Genomic DNA, 15968 nt, shown 5'->3' on the forward strand with positions numbered 1-15968 from the left:
TTTTATTTCTTCTGGCTACCCGGGCCCAGATTCCTAAAGTAACTTTGTGGCTTCTGGTACGTAACTTAAAGAATTTTCATTGTGTTATGTATTTGGAGATTAACATATAATGTTGTGTTTGATATTAGAAATATTACTTATCCATACATAATAACAATACATAATGCATAGTTCTATAGAATCTACGTGTATTCGAGAATAATGTAGATAACACTAATATTACTAATATTACTAATATTTCTAATGTTACCGTGATGAGGTAACCTCTTATACGGCGTAATGGATACCAGACAATCCTTACTTAACAAGACAGTCGGACTCACTAATTTAATAAGACTAATAATCACCTGACCAACGATGAAAGTAAAGTAACTGGATACCATAGTACTATAAGGCGCCATCACCAGTAAAATACGATTTGCGGTGATCAGGCACATAGTGCCGACTAACGAGGCCACATATGGTGCCGACTAAACTGAGGCACAGCAATTGTCAGCGATATATAAGGGCGTGAGCGAGAGAGGTTTTTTAGAGAATAGCTCTAATCTTAAGGAGATCATGCAAAGCATTTATTTCACACAATGTTCGAAATTTCTAAAAGATAAAAATCTCTTCTTATGTTCCGTATTTTCTGAAGTAGAACGTCTGCAGCCGATCGCACGTCTGTTTCCACATACAGGAAGTGAATTGTCTATAGGTACCGATATCGACTCATAGCATTGTCAGAAGTTGAACGCTTGTTTGAGTGTGACGAGTCCATGATCTCACTAATCGCAAGTCACAGCTGTCCTACTGTAAGTCACTAGTGATAACAGCTTATAGATTACACATCATTAGTTAATTCATGTACAAATTTATTTAAGCTACAAATTCAGAATGTTGGTGTTGGTTGTGCAGTTGTTCTTTATATGGCATCACGGTTTCAGTAGCAGCAGCTGAGCAGCTACTCCTATGCATCACGGGTAATTATCAGTGTCTCATACTTATCTATACTAATGCGTCTGACAGACCGTTATTTAGCTCACTGCTGTCTGGAAACGGCAAACTAACTTGCACAGTCGATAGGTATCTACGCTTATAGGTACTATGACGCATGTTTAACTGTCCACTTCCTCTTCTTATAACTAAGTGTAGTATCGGGTACATCTATGGATTCGCACTCAACAACTCAAAGCCAACCCATAATCTGATCTCAGCAGGATTGGTGAACTGCTTTACGCTTGTTACATTGAAGATTTGCGTCAAATCAAATTTTGACGCTTGAACTCCAATAAAATTTGTAAGTCTATAGAAAAGACCGTGGAACTGCGAGTCAAGTATTGCTGTTCTGACAGTTCCATCACTCACATGCTAGATTCTACACTTACTGACCTGAGGCATACGTAGTTTACTGAGACCATAAGTGGTACAATCAAGCTTTGTATACAATCATTGTCATCTAACTTTGACCTATTAAATCCAAGGAAGTTTAACTTCTAAAGATAAGGGTCAACTTAACATATACTATCGCTCATAAATAATTGCTGTTTGAAGCGCGGTTAAGCGTAATTTATAAGTTAATCATTCGCGTTAACTGAAGCAATTAAATAATTATAGTTATTAGTAAGCTGCATATATTATGTTTTATATTCATACTCGGCTACTCGCGTGCAGCCATATTCCTGAAACCGTCAAGCGGAATTTGTGTAAGGAGTTTAGAGTGAATTAGCTTAACGCATTCTTTAACAGATATTTAATAAAGTTTGTTAATTATGAAACGTAACATGTTTTTATCGTTAGTTTTTATCTTTAATGAATTATTATATATCTTATACATATAGTCACTGTACATGTACGTATACGACACTACGTTTATACGACATCTGGTAATCACAATAATTTTAAAGTCATCACATCTAAAACTATCTCTACTCACTCTTAGATAATAATAACAATATGCATTTACGTGTCAGTGAGGTTAACACGGCCTATCTGTGTACTGGCTGAATGTGTTCTTTTACCAGCATATCTACAAGTGAAAAGTCTTTACTAATGTTAATTAAACAGTTGTCTCCTTTTAATAGACCCTTTTATTAACCCGCTCCGGTCCTCCGAAAACCACTACAACACCGCTCGTGAACTATGTAGACATGTTACGAGTAGTTGACTACACCGACTTATGTCATCTATTATTTGGTCTGCCTTTACTCGCACTCGTTTAACTCATATTATGTGCTATTTTGCTATTGCAGCTGATTCACTCGCCATCAAGTGACCATTAATTTGAGCTATTTCCACCGATTAATGTTCCAACTTATTAAACTACAAGGCAGCTGAGCCGGGACTACAATACTGTTTTGCTGAAATAACTTTAAAGGGCTGTAGAGTCAGTGGAGCGTTTCATGGTGATGATCATGTGAGCGTTTATCGCCATGGCTAGGATGTACCGACTCACATGTGCACACAATGCCAGCTATTCCAGCACTCAATTCGTGATTTTAACTAACATATTAACTACGACGCTCAGCATAAAGATATAGCACCATGCTCTGCCGGACTGTTAGTCAGACCTACTGTCCGCAGTTTACTCTTAGTATTAGTATTCGTCCCTTCCACTGCAGTTTCAGACAGAATTACGATAATTGTTGTTTATTGATTATAAAGATAATAGCAAGTGCTGACATATCGTCCCTTTCGCTTGACGGTTCGCGACACAAATTGCATTTCATTGGTTGACCAGTTCCCTTAAATAACGAACTTTGTCCACTCGCACACGAGCACCACGTACATACGTCACTTAACGTGAACGCTTATACTTTCACAGATCAAAGACAATTGAGTTGTCACCATACAGGAACCCGGTAACCCCCTCCCCCCCCCTAAATATGATAAGCAGCGTCACAACATGTAATCCACTAGTAAAGTGTATGGTAGTGAGTCGTAGTTCCTGTATAGATTAACTACAATCACTTATTTACATTCATGTGACACATATTTATATTTAGAGCTACAAAGTCAGAATGTCTGGTGTTGGTTGTGCAGTTAGTTCTTTATATGGGCATCACGTGTTTCAGTTAGTCAGCAGCTTGAGCAGCTAGCTCCTTATATGGGCATCACGTGGTATTATCAGTTTGTCTCACTTACATTATCTTATTATATGTCAGTCTGACATTGAGTCTCGTTATTTTCAGTGCTCAGCTGCTGTCTGGTATCGTGACAAAAGCACTTTGCTACAGTGAATAGGTATTAGCTTATTAGGTACTATGACAGCCATGATTTTATACTTTGTCCATCTTTCCTCTTTCTTATAATATAAGTGATATAGTGATCGAGGTACGATCTTATACGAGATTCGCCCTCAAGCCAACTCAAGCCAACCCGATAATCTGATCTACAGAGGATTGGGTGAACTTGTCGTGTTCGGTTGTTGAACAGTTGAAATGATTTTGCGTCAGAATTTCAAATTCTGACGCATTTGTAACTCAATAAAATATTTGTAAAGGTCTGATAGAAAAAGACCGTGTGAAACCGTGCGAGTGCAAGATATTGCTGTTCTGACAGTTCCATCACATTCACAGTGCTAGATCTCTAGCACTTACTGACCCTGAGGCATACTGTTAGTTGTTACTGAGATCCATAAAGTTGAGTTCAATTCAAAGTTGTATACAGATCATTGTCATCTGAACTGTTGCCTGGAATTACAATCCAAGGAAGTTTAACTTTAAAGACTAAAGTGGATACAACTTAACATATCACTATCAGCTCATTAAATAATTGTGTTTTAACGCGCGTTAAGCGTAAGTTTATTAAGTTAATCATCGCGTTAACTGAAGCAAATTAATATATTCTTATAGTTATTAGTTATAGCTGCTATTACTTATAGTTAATAATCATACCGGCTGTGCGTGCAGACCATATTCTTCTGAACCGTTGCAAGCCTGGAATTTTGTAAGGGAGTTTAGAGTGAATATAGCTTAACGCATTCTTTAACAGATTATTAAATAATAAAGTTTTTAATTAAGTAAACGTAACAGTGTTTTTATGCGTTAAGTTTATTATCTTTAACTGAATTATTATATTCTTATAGAGTTATAGTCAGCTGTACATGGTACTGGTAGTACGACACTACGTGGTAGTACGACACCTGGAATACAATAAGTTTTAAAAGTCCATCTCAAGTCTTAAACACCTAGTCTCTAGTCTCACTGTCTTATAGATTAATAAATAAACAGATATGACAGTTTTACAGTGTCAGTAGTTAACCAGCGGCCAGTAATTCTGTGTACTGGCTGCATGTTGTTCTTTGTAGCCAGCATATCTGACAAAGTGGTGAAAAGTTTTATAAATGTTAATTTAAAACAGTTTTCCCTCTGTTTAACTTGACCCCTTGTTATTAACCCGCCTCTTGGTTCTCTCCCGAAAACCACTACAACACCGCTCGTGAACTATCTGTAACCATGGTTACGAGGTTATTGACTACAACTCCTGACTTTATGTCAGTCCCTTATTTATTTTTGTGTCCTGCTCTTTACTCCGCACTCGTTTTAACTCATAATTTATGTGCTATTTTGCTATTGCAGCTGATTTCTCTCGTCCCTCAAGGACCCATTAATTTGGAGCTATTTTCCACCGTTTATTTCTCCTAACTTAATTAAACTTACAAGGCAGCTGAGACTGGGTGACTACCAGACTACTGTTTTGCTGAAACTACATCTGTTAACAGGCTGTAGAGTCATGTGTGAGCGTTGTCATGGTGAACTGAGTCATGTGTGAGCGTTGTCATGCGCCATGCGCCAGGAGCTGGTATCCGCACGCACACATATGTGCAACACAATTGGCAGCTAACGCCAGACACTGCAATTCTGTGATTTTAACTCAACAATTAACTAACGTACGCGCTGGTCAGCAGTAAGAGATATGTAGCACCATGCTCTGGGCCGGGGACTGTTAGAATGTGCAGGGACCAGTACTGTCCACAGTTTACTCTTAGTCCTATTAGTATTCGTCCCTTCTCACTGCTGTTTTAAGACAAGTAATTAGCGATTAAATTGTTGTTTATTGATTATTAAAGTATTAAATAGCAAGTAGCTGACATATCGTCCCTTTGTTCGCTTTGACGGTTCGCTGTACACTAAATATTTGACATTTTCATTGGTTGACCAGTTCCCCCTTAAATTAACGAAACATTCTGTCCCAACTCCCACACGAGTGCACCACATTACAACAGCTCACTTTAACCGTGAACGCTTACTTACTTTTCACAGATCAAAGACAATTGTAGTTGTCACCATTACAGGAACCCGGTAAACCCCCCCCCCCCCCCCCCCCTAAAATATCGCAATAAAGCTAGCGACCATCATTAATCCCACTAGTAAAAGTGTTGTGGGTAGGTGAGGTCGTGAGTTTGCTGTATATTTTAACTTTACAGATTTGCTTACTATAATTATACTGATATTAAATATACAGATAATCACTTTATTTTTAGTCTTGCTCAGAATCAGATAGGCCCAGGTCAGCCCGAGTGCAAAGTGATTCACCTGCGAACTTGGTAGTAAGTTTTGCTTTTGTAACCTCCAAACAGCTTGAGAAACAGCTTTATATTCTTGTAGAATCCTGCTCAATTCTACCTCGTTTGAAAGGATCCTGGAGATGTGACAGGCGATAGTTAAATGTTAATTCGGCTGAAAAAGGCGAATATTTGTAGTTTGTGCTGATTCGGGTACTTGTATAGAAGAAAGTCTCGGAAAACCTTTAAACGTGGCAGCTAGTTCTGCTTTTGTAAGATCGTGACAAACACTAACAGCTCCACAGTCTTGCAGATTCTTGCTCACTTTTAGTATCTTTTGAAAGCCCCGACAGTGACTAGTTTGGGTTGATTAGGGTGGGTATTTGTATACCTCAGGAATCTCTCGAACCTGGCATTTGATTCTGATTTTGTCAGATTACCAGATTCCGGCAGAATTCTTTGACTCTACCACATGGCACCCACATGGCACCCACATGGCACCAGAATATTAGAGCTCTGTCATACGTTTGAGTAACTGAAGCTGCGATCGTTTTCATCTTTTTGATAAACTTTAGAATCATGAAATTGTACTCATCTGAGTAGGTCAACTTGAGTCGGTCAACTTGAGTCGCATCAGTTGAACCGTATGCGATTCATTTTAATTCGAACAGTTTTTATTAAATTACAAGTTATTGCGAATTTGTAAAACAGCAATTTTCCTGCTTTAATAATCATTGTGAGCAGCAATAAAAATAATGTGTTCTATAATCCCTTGCTTATCCGTGAGTTTTTGCCATTGTTTGAGTTACAACGCCACTTAACTCAACGATTTGTATTAAATTGGCGCTCATTTGGCTTCGTATTGTCTATTGATAATTGAAGATCCGAGCCTTTGTAGTGATATTCACTTGCATTCCAGCTTTAATTATCTCCTTTCCGGCGCATTAACTTTATCATTTCACAAACAGTGGTCCAATAATTAAGGGTATGTTTGACGCTACATGGTTCACAAACTCCATTAATTTTATCTTCTCCGTGAATTTGTTGCTTCTCATTTTGTTTGTAGTCTTGTTATTTCTATCACTTTTACTCCTACACTTTCTTCCACATCACCTGTGAACCATCATTTACATCATTTACCGTCAGTCAACAAAATGAACAGGTCAGTTTAATATTTAACATACTCTACACCTTATCTAAACGTAATCCACACATTATAAGATGATAGTAGTCTTTATCAGTACACACATCAGAGGGGGAATCATATCACAACACAACTTTTAACATTGGAGGCAAAGAATTTTCCTCGAACATCATTACTATAATCGCTACATATATAAACTTAATATTAATCTATATTATAACACACATAACCCCGGCATGCGCAGGGATTATATTTCAATTTTTCCCGCGACGCGCGGGAAAAGTTTATAATAATTTCGAGTGCGAAGCACGAGGGATTATTATGAGAATAACCCCGACGTGCTTTAGCACGAGGGGTTATTTTAATATAACTTAAGCGTGCCGGTGTTATGTGTTATAAACCCCTCCGGGTTAGTGCTAGGACCAACAAATTTGACATTTTACTCTTAAATATAGCTATATGAGATCATTATGGAAAATATGAAATGGAATTGGGGACTACCAAATAAATACAACTAAGGTACTATGACTTTTGAAATTGGCGTTATATCTAAACATTATTCCTCAGTCAGAACGTTGAATGAATATGAATATCGATAAGGGGCGTCGAGTTAAGCCTGGCAAGCGATAAAAGCTAATAATGATATCGTGTCATGAAGTTTATCAAAGTAGACGACTATAATACATGGCTTATATCAAACACGACAAAATTAACCGAACCGGACAAAATCAAATGTAACCGTCGAGACAAGTTTTGGAACTGGTCCAATTAATGTAAGAGTTTAAGTAATGTAAGCAGTGTGCTGGAGTTTTGCCAGCGCCTGCAATTAGACCGATACGTAGATCGAGTGTATTTATAGTTCTTACGTTAAGCCATAGGTCACGTGACATTTTTTACCAATGCGCGTCGTAGTAGTTAGTCACGTGATACACGTCATCAAAACACGTGACAGTACGCGGTTGAAATTCTCATCGAATGTCAAAACAAAACAAATCTTGTTGAGCCAAATTAGCGGGGCGGGATTATAAAAGCTGTGCCGGGGTTATTTATTCAGCGGGAAAAAACTAACAGCGGGAGCCGGGATTATCAGAATCTATTTAGCGGGAGCCGGGATTATCAGAATCTTATTCTATCCCGGAGGGGTTTATAAAGTAATGCAAGTTAGTACGGATAATAATATTAATGAAAATACGGAGCCTGCAAATTGTAAGGAAAATCTCTAAAATCTAAGAGGGGCCTTTTCAATGGTCTGCAACTTCCCTCAAAGCAGATTCTTTACTTGTGGAGTATAGGGAACGTTGTTTTGCAAACTTCACGCCTTTTTGACAAAAATCCAATCCTTATGCAGAATGCTACCCTTCCCAGCGGCCAGCGTTCGTTCGAAGAAAAAAAACGACCAGCGTTCGTTCGATAATCTATCGAGGGCGCCAAAACAAAGTAGCAATCTAGCAAGAGAGCTCGACATATTGTGACGATACTGTCCATGACTATGCAAGCATTATTACATTACCGTCTATAATATGGTCACGTCATCCTAACGTACTACTAACTGTCGCCCTTTGATCCTCAGAGCCGAATCTTGGCACAAGCAAGCACCGTCGTCACTTTCAGGGTGGTTTCGTGAGCTCTGCCCTTAACGTGACCATTTTAAGAGCAATGTTAGATACGCGAATAAAGCTTTTTGTTAGGAGTTGTGTGTTTAGTATGAAATATTACCAGGGATACCATTAATGTCCGCCATCTGATTTTCATATTTCATTTTTTAGTAAATAATTTATATCTCTTTTGCTCTGTGTTACTTTGGTGAGTGCTGATTAAGTGATTAGTGTTACACAGCACATTGTAGTCATGTGTTTTTAAGTATCACCCTGCTCAATTTACGTCATCTTGATCTAGTTTTTAAAAAGATAATACTTATTTATTGGTTTTTGTGAACCTAATAGCTTAATAGAGTGTCAGATGTAATAGTTCATAATACTGATGGGTAGTGTTATAGAGTTATATGTAGTGTTGTTATACAGTGTTATAGGACGCAGTGTTGACACCCACTCTGCACCGCATAACCATGGTAACATACCATGGTACCTGATAACTATGGTTACACCATGCATACTGAATACCGACTGGGATTTTGATTATCTCCAAATCTGTTATCTGTGCTACTCATTCCTGCTCATATCGCATTACTCTTCCGGGATATTCACCAATATCGGGCCATCTTCAATGAAGATATTGGGTATTTAAGAAATTTGGTCCAGTAAAACTGCAAATTATCCGAGAAATATTCGATGGTTTGGTACCTATAAACTTCGTTTTGTAATTGTGTTTGATTCTGTTTTGTGAAATCTCCTCGCGAAAAGACAAAAGATCATGTGTGCAATGTATTCGAACAATGCACAATGTGCATTGTTCGAATACATTGCACATGCACCAAAACGTGGGGGTGGTTGCCGTGGTTATTACTTATTTCGTAAAAGTTTTCGTACAACAAATTATGCATGGGTAGAAGGGTTGGGTTTCCACCAATTGTGAAATGTAAGTGATGACATGTTGTATGACATTAGTATTATTGTTATTTTACATATTTTCCCCGCTAGGTAAAGATGCGTGAGAAATGGTTTTACAACTCCATGTTTTTGTACCATGTGTTTGTGGTATGGTACCGGTTCCAGTTTCCAATGGTCAGCGATGAGGACAGGACTTTTGCTGGTCAGTAACTACTTTATTGTGTGTTTTTAAAAGTATAGCCTCACTTTGTTAACAACCCTAAAACAGGAAACGCTCATATTTTTAAAGACTCTGCGATTTTTGTTTAGCTCATGTTTTTCGGCAAGTCTTATGTTTTACAATGTTGAACTGACCAACTTCACTTCATATGTTCACTTTTTGATAGTAAGATATTTTGTTGGCACACCCATTATGTCACACGACACCTGTCACTAACACATTTTGTACCCCAAACATGACCACATAATAACATGATCAGACAGAAGTGTGACACTTGACTACTATTGTGACACGTGACTACTATTGTGACACGTGACTACTATTGTGACACGTGACTAATGGCCGGGGTCCAAGTCCATGGAAACCTGTGAAGTTCCAAAGACTGTCAAGTGCTGGATTATTTGGTAACAAATAAGCCAGCACTGAGCACAGCTGTCATGAAAACAAATAAGCCAGCACAGTTGTCATGATAACAAATAAGCCAGCACAGTAGTTGCAGAGTTGCTATGACAACGATTAGTATATTACTTTTCACACGCTCACTGTGAGACAACAGGGCCATGTTATGGGACCAGTTTGAGCTGAGAAGTGTGCCTAACATAACTGACAAGCTACAACTTTAGCTTTGTTCAGTTAGTTTTAGGTTTCAAGACACGGTACCTCTGAATTAATGCTAACAGAACATTCAACATACTATTAAAATATTAACATGATTAAAATGAGCCTGTTTTATTGTTATTTAACACTTGTTTCACCTCTTCAGGAAGGTGGAAGTTTCTAACTCACTGGAACGCCATGTTACAGATAGCCTACTACACGTGTTGTGGGCTCCTTGTCAACTCCAACCTACTGGACAAGTGGGAGCCTGTCCGGGACCAAGCCTTCCACATCGTCATCCTGCCTCTCAGCGTGTTTGTGAGTCTCATGTTCTGGGGTCTCTACATCTACGACAGAGACCTGGTGTTCCCAGCCCACCTGGACAAGGTGGTAACACCTTTCTTTAACCATCAGAAACACAGCGCTGTGGTTCTCTGGACCTTCCTTGAGGCGGCTATAGTACACCACAACAAACCCGGACACTTAGAGGGACATTTTATAGCAGGACTGTTCTGTGCTACATATCTAGCAGTGGTGTTATGGGTCCATGCAGCGGGGGGAGTGTGGGCTTATCCTGTGCTGGGACTCATGAGCTGGGCGGGTAAGGCCCTGTTTTCTGGTGTTAGTATTTTAGTGTACCTGGCATTTTATAGGGTGGGTCTTGTTTTTAGTGAGCTGTTACATGACCCGCCTTTTTCTATTTCCAAGTTGGATTAACTTTGGAGAGAGTTTAGGTGTTTATTTAACTTTATTATAAATTACTTGTTTTTGAGTTGCGTTATTTCGAGATTTAGTTTACTTTTTTTGTACTTTTACTATTCTGGACTGTTTGATAATGATAGTTAGTACTCTTTTATCTGTGACACAATCATGTCAATAAAGAAGACAATTTATTTTCCGTTCTACTGAAAGCGCTTCAAGTTTTTGTGAAAATGATCATTCAGAAATTGTCTCACATATCTGGGTCTTCAGCAGGAACTGCCCAGTGCGCCGGGACTCAGCTGTTTAGGGTTTAGAAACACATTATGGAAAAGAAGATACTAGAATGCCTGAATAGTACAGCTTGAGCTTTATCTCTAGCCCCACACTTGGCAAAGGCTACCTTCGGTGGTTCATGTCAACGACGATATACATTCTACCATACCAACCATCTCGATTATATAGAATTCGAAAACCGGGATATCTTCCGAGCGAGGGATATGGCCGACCTACCTTCATTCATCGAGCGTACTAAATCACTCTACAGTCGATCTTCGAGATTGTTCTAAAAGGAAGTTAGTCTAATTTCTCGTTAGGGTTAGGGTTTCAGCATATGCTTTTGTTAAGGATTGGGTTAGGGTTAGGGTTGGGATCAGATAAGAGGGTTAGGGTTTCGAATAGTCGTTCAGGACCAGCTAGAGAACTGGTTAAAAAAGTCACGTGACAGTCGAGTGTAGAGTGAATAATTATCATCCCATTTTAATGTCCGTTCAACATATTTATAAAGCAATGAAAGGCATTAGTTTGGTCAAATCAAACGGAACATATGCTATCAGACTTTCAAGTGATTCAACTGACTATGGCAGGGTTAAAACAGTTTTAACGCTAGCAACGATCCCCTTTTACATAGTTCCACTAAAATGATAATTTAAGATTAAATATGTATACTGTATAGTGATAGGTAGATAAAGTAAAAATGTAATAAAACGGTAGGGATAAAGTATACTAAGTAAACGTAGTCGACACGTCATAAAACGAACTGACCCAAACTACAATTACTCCCACGTAATTTCCCGCGTAATTCTAAAACTCCGATTTGCGATTTGCGCCGCTGCAAAGTAATTATAAAACTAAATTCAATACGTGCGACAAATATTTCGCAACATTAGAAAAGGATGCTATAGGTCAAGCTATGGCATTAATATATTTCCACACCCAATACCAAACTTATTCTTTAGCCCATGCCTCTTTACCACTGATAAGTATATTTTACTAAGACGGTCCCGTCTAAAACCCAACTCAATTAAATCATCAGTAAACTTAAAAACCTTATCAAAAAAAGCAACAACGTTATTACAGATCCTAGAATATCTCACAACCTGTGAACAGTACGTGCCATATAATACACTACTAGCTTGATTACTCATCAAAGGTTGAAACTTGACCACTTTAAAACCAAACTTATCCCTTTTATCATAAACTCTACAAGAAAACTTCCCCTCGCTATTTATCGAAATATCAAGATCTAATACATTGGCGGCACTATCTACTTCATTTTCCTTATTAAGAGTAAGAGAGTCTGGATATATTAACTTAAAATATTCCTCTAAGTAACCATCAGAGTTAAGGGTAGTAATATCATCTATAAGTCTAAATGTATTATTTAACTTCTTTACAATATAGTATCTACTTTTATACGTACTATCTAGGAAACTGTTCTCAAAATACCAAAGTGTTAAGTTAGCAATATATCACATAATGTCCGTTCAAATAAGGTCCGATAAGGTAAATCATCTTTAATACACCATAAACTGTTCGTGCAAAATCTAAAAATAAAGTTCGGACGAATACTATATTACAGTCCGCCCTAAAGAATGCATTTATTCACTATTTCATTGCATATATTATCAATATCCTCGATAACTCGATTTGTGCTAGGGTAAAGACAATAATGAACGATCCCGTCCTATCTGTACCATTCTTCGTAGCTTAGCTTTGCTTATATCGTTATGATCGTACGATTTTTGATTGAATAAAGATTACTTTCATTATAATTGGGGGATTTCAATACCAATTGGGCGCAACTGTCGTATCTGATCAAGCAGTTTTTTAATTGGTTTTGATTCGTCATCTTCCCATGGTTGCTAGATATAGATTGGGTGCAACTGTCTGGCAGCCAAAGTCTTCTGGCTCTGCCAAGTAATCTTAATTCGAGGTTCTATTTCTAGAATTACAGTTCTAATTTTCTATAGTATTAGTGCCCTAGATAAGATCTCGAGGCAGCTGTAATAACAAAAGGGCTAGCCAGTGCAGTATATATATATATAACCATTTATATGACCACTTGATGAAAAATCGAGGGAATGACACGCATTATCATACGATGGGAAAATCTATGCAGCCGACTGAAAAACAGAACATGGGGTCATCCTGAAGTGGGAACCAAACCACTGAGGTATTATAGGAAATGAGCTAAATCAAACTGCGGTCAACAGATCTCAATACAGGGATTACAGACCAATATCCAGCGAGGCAGCGAAGTCAATTATAGTTATAATTATAAAGTGGGGTCAGTGGTCAAACGACAATCTGGTCCGAATCCAGTGCCGAATTATTTTAGGTCCGGTATTCTATTTCTTGGTACATATCATAATTTCATGGCATGAATGTATTAAAAGTTTGAAGTTAAATTTTAATCTTCACATTTTGGCGCCAATGAAAAATTGTTGGAGTTTTCACAAATCATACATTAGTTTAAGTTATTTACTAATCATTCCTAGCTAAATTAACTGAGTGCTTTTGAGTATTTTATCGGACCCGGGACCTTATTTGGACGGACATTACATGAACGGACATAATTATGAACGGACATTAATATGAACGCTCGAAGGCATTCAAAACCATCAAAAATCCGAATTTTTTTCAATTTTTTGACGTTTTTTAAATTTCAGCAAATGATTTTTAAATCCATTTTTAAACAGTAAGTAAGAAAAGCAGTCATTAAGCAGTAAAAATGTTAGAATATGTGTACATGATCAGTGTCTAATATCACATATCATCTTCATCAAATGGGTTTTCGTGCATGAAATAGTCCATGCTTAAACAAGCATCAGTGATTTCTAGCTTTATGGAACCCTTTTTTTTTAATCAAACTACCCCGGTCCTGCATTTCAGTGTTAACTTTTACAAGCCATTTGGCGTGAAGTGGTTTATCTTAGACAACTTTAGGTTAAACTTAACATCACGTGGAGCTTTCCTAGCACTGTTTCATTACCTCCCCTCAGTAATATGAACTATAACAACGTCGGACAATGTCCTTGGCAACACGATTTACCGTAGCTGTCGTAATATCTAGAGGCTGGAACAAGTTTGTCATGTTGGCGGGGACTAGCTCATGAACTATGTTGTTGAGTGCCATAATTTCGTTGACTTTTTCCGCCAAGTGACCCTTGAAAACATCATATTCTAGTAAAGTTTTCTGTGCCTCCGGCAGACCAAGGATAACCTTTCCGTCGTTAATTTACGGCACAATAAAGTTTTCATAGTTGTCATATTCTGGACAAAAAGTTCGAAATGGAATTGAAATACTTTTGAAAATTTTTTTTTGAAATATGCTACTACTACTAGTACTGGCCTGGCCCATTAACTTTAAGAGAGATGCCCAATTAAGTAAATCATTTTCCATTTTTTACGTGTTTCTGGACACAAAGTGAGTCATTTTGCATTTTGTGACAAATACTATTAGTATTACTATGTTGCTTATGAGTCTTTTAGGACCTTTCTATACTATTTGATAGTCCAATAGGCATAGCCCATTTGTGAGTATTGTCATTGTTCGCTCGGTAATGTGTAGACTGTCATAGTTAGGAACGCCCACTATCTCGCCATATACCCAAAGTTGGTTCGTGCGCACTAAACGCACTTTTAAATCCGAACGCACTTAACGCACGAACAATAAAAAACGCACTTTTAAATCTGTTTCTAACTATAGGAGGTGCACGATAAAAATAAACTTGCTCGGATTTAAAAAATTTTTGTACCAGTGTTTTCTAGAGACCGTGAGAATTTTCACAATACCAAATTTGGCATACTGCATACCTTCTTGGAAAGATTAGCGAATTTCGCCTAAGTGCCATATTTGATGGTGCGCGGCTTTTGGAGCAAAAGTAGCTGTAAAAGTCGCGTAATTTGACCAAATTCGTCCAAATTTGACCATTTTTGTCGTATTATTCGTTGACGGATGTTACTCGTCTAAGTTTCTTCGAAGTAGCGCGCGCCGGGCCAGATCATTAACAATGGTCAAATTATTCGGATTTATCTTCAGTTCCTTAAATGAGATCATTCTGAAAATTGGCGACGACCTTCCAATAGGGCTTTTACAACTGTCCGAAAAATTTGGTGGATATCGGAGTTGATATAGTGATCAAAATGGGGCAAAATACGCTGCTTTTAGCTGTAACATAATGTCTGTTAATTGGATATGCTTTACATTTTTCGGACACTTTCCTTGTAAATCTATGAGTAAGCTTACCAATTTTTGTTGCAATTGGAGGTCGGGAAGGATACTCAATATTTATTTGTTTGAAGAAAATTGTGCTGGCCGAAATTAGCGCTAAAAAACCATCCTACAGTCGGCACGCGCGGCTCACTGTCGATGGCGCACTACCTACTAACTAATCTGTAATCATTGCGCTGCGTGGGCTTGCCAGAATACTACTGCACGTGTGTGAACTAAAGTCTAAAACTACGCCGCGCAATGGATCGTGTTCAGCTGATCACTTCTCTTTGACGGTCTCTTTGTATCGCACTGTCTGGCGAGCTCCTGCGTTTGCAGTCATAAAAAGTTTTTAATTTTTTCCAAAAAAAACCTCGTAATGTAAAGGCAGACGCACGTAACGCACTTTGCCGCACTGTACTTAAACGCACGATAAAATCTTCACGAACTAAAGTCACTTTTCCTGTAAAAGTAACGCACGAACCAACTATGGTTATACCAGTTAGTTTACTAAGACCAGTTTACAACAACTTTCTATACATGATTCATTTTGTGACGGCTGACAGACGACTCCACCACGCAAAGACTTTTCCTTGGCAAGGGTCTGAGAATCAGTCTAGCTAAACAGTTCTCCTCAAAATCAAAACAGTTGGCAGAGAACATTGCAGCTATGGCCAGGAAACTGTGCACCAAACATGTTATCCCAGAGCATTTGGAAGCTTACACAGCTTGCCGATTAATACCCCTTGATAAGAAACCTGGAGTGAGACCTGTGGGGATAGGGGAGGTGCTAAGAAGCATTATTGGCAAAGCAATATCAA

General features: G+C 38.2%; 1 protein-coding gene across 1 annotated transcript; it reads left to right on the forward strand.

Annotated features, from left to right (window-relative positions):
* The first annotated feature begins 9230 nt into the window (after window positions 1-9230).
* On the forward strand, window positions 9231-10776 carry LOC134818515 (androgen-induced gene 1 protein-like). The gene is made up of 2 exons (XM_063828123.1): window positions 9231-9338; window positions 10120-10776. Exons 1-2 carry the CDS (start codon window positions 9233-9235, stop codon window positions 10668-10670), a joined length of 657 nt encoding a protein of 218 aa, XP_063684193.1. The 5' UTR covers window positions 9231-9232; the 3' UTR covers window positions 10671-10776.
* The last annotated feature ends 5192 nt before the right edge of the window (window positions 10777-15968 follow it).

The sequence above is a fragment of the Bolinopsis microptera genome, chromosome 7 (assembly GCF_026151205.1).
Source record: "Bolinopsis microptera isolate Bmic1 chromosome 7, MBARI_Bmic_1.0, whole genome shotgun sequence".
In the NCBI taxonomy this organism is placed as follows: domain Eukaryota; kingdom Metazoa; phylum Ctenophora; class Tentaculata; order Lobata; family Bolinopsidae; genus Bolinopsis; species Bolinopsis microptera.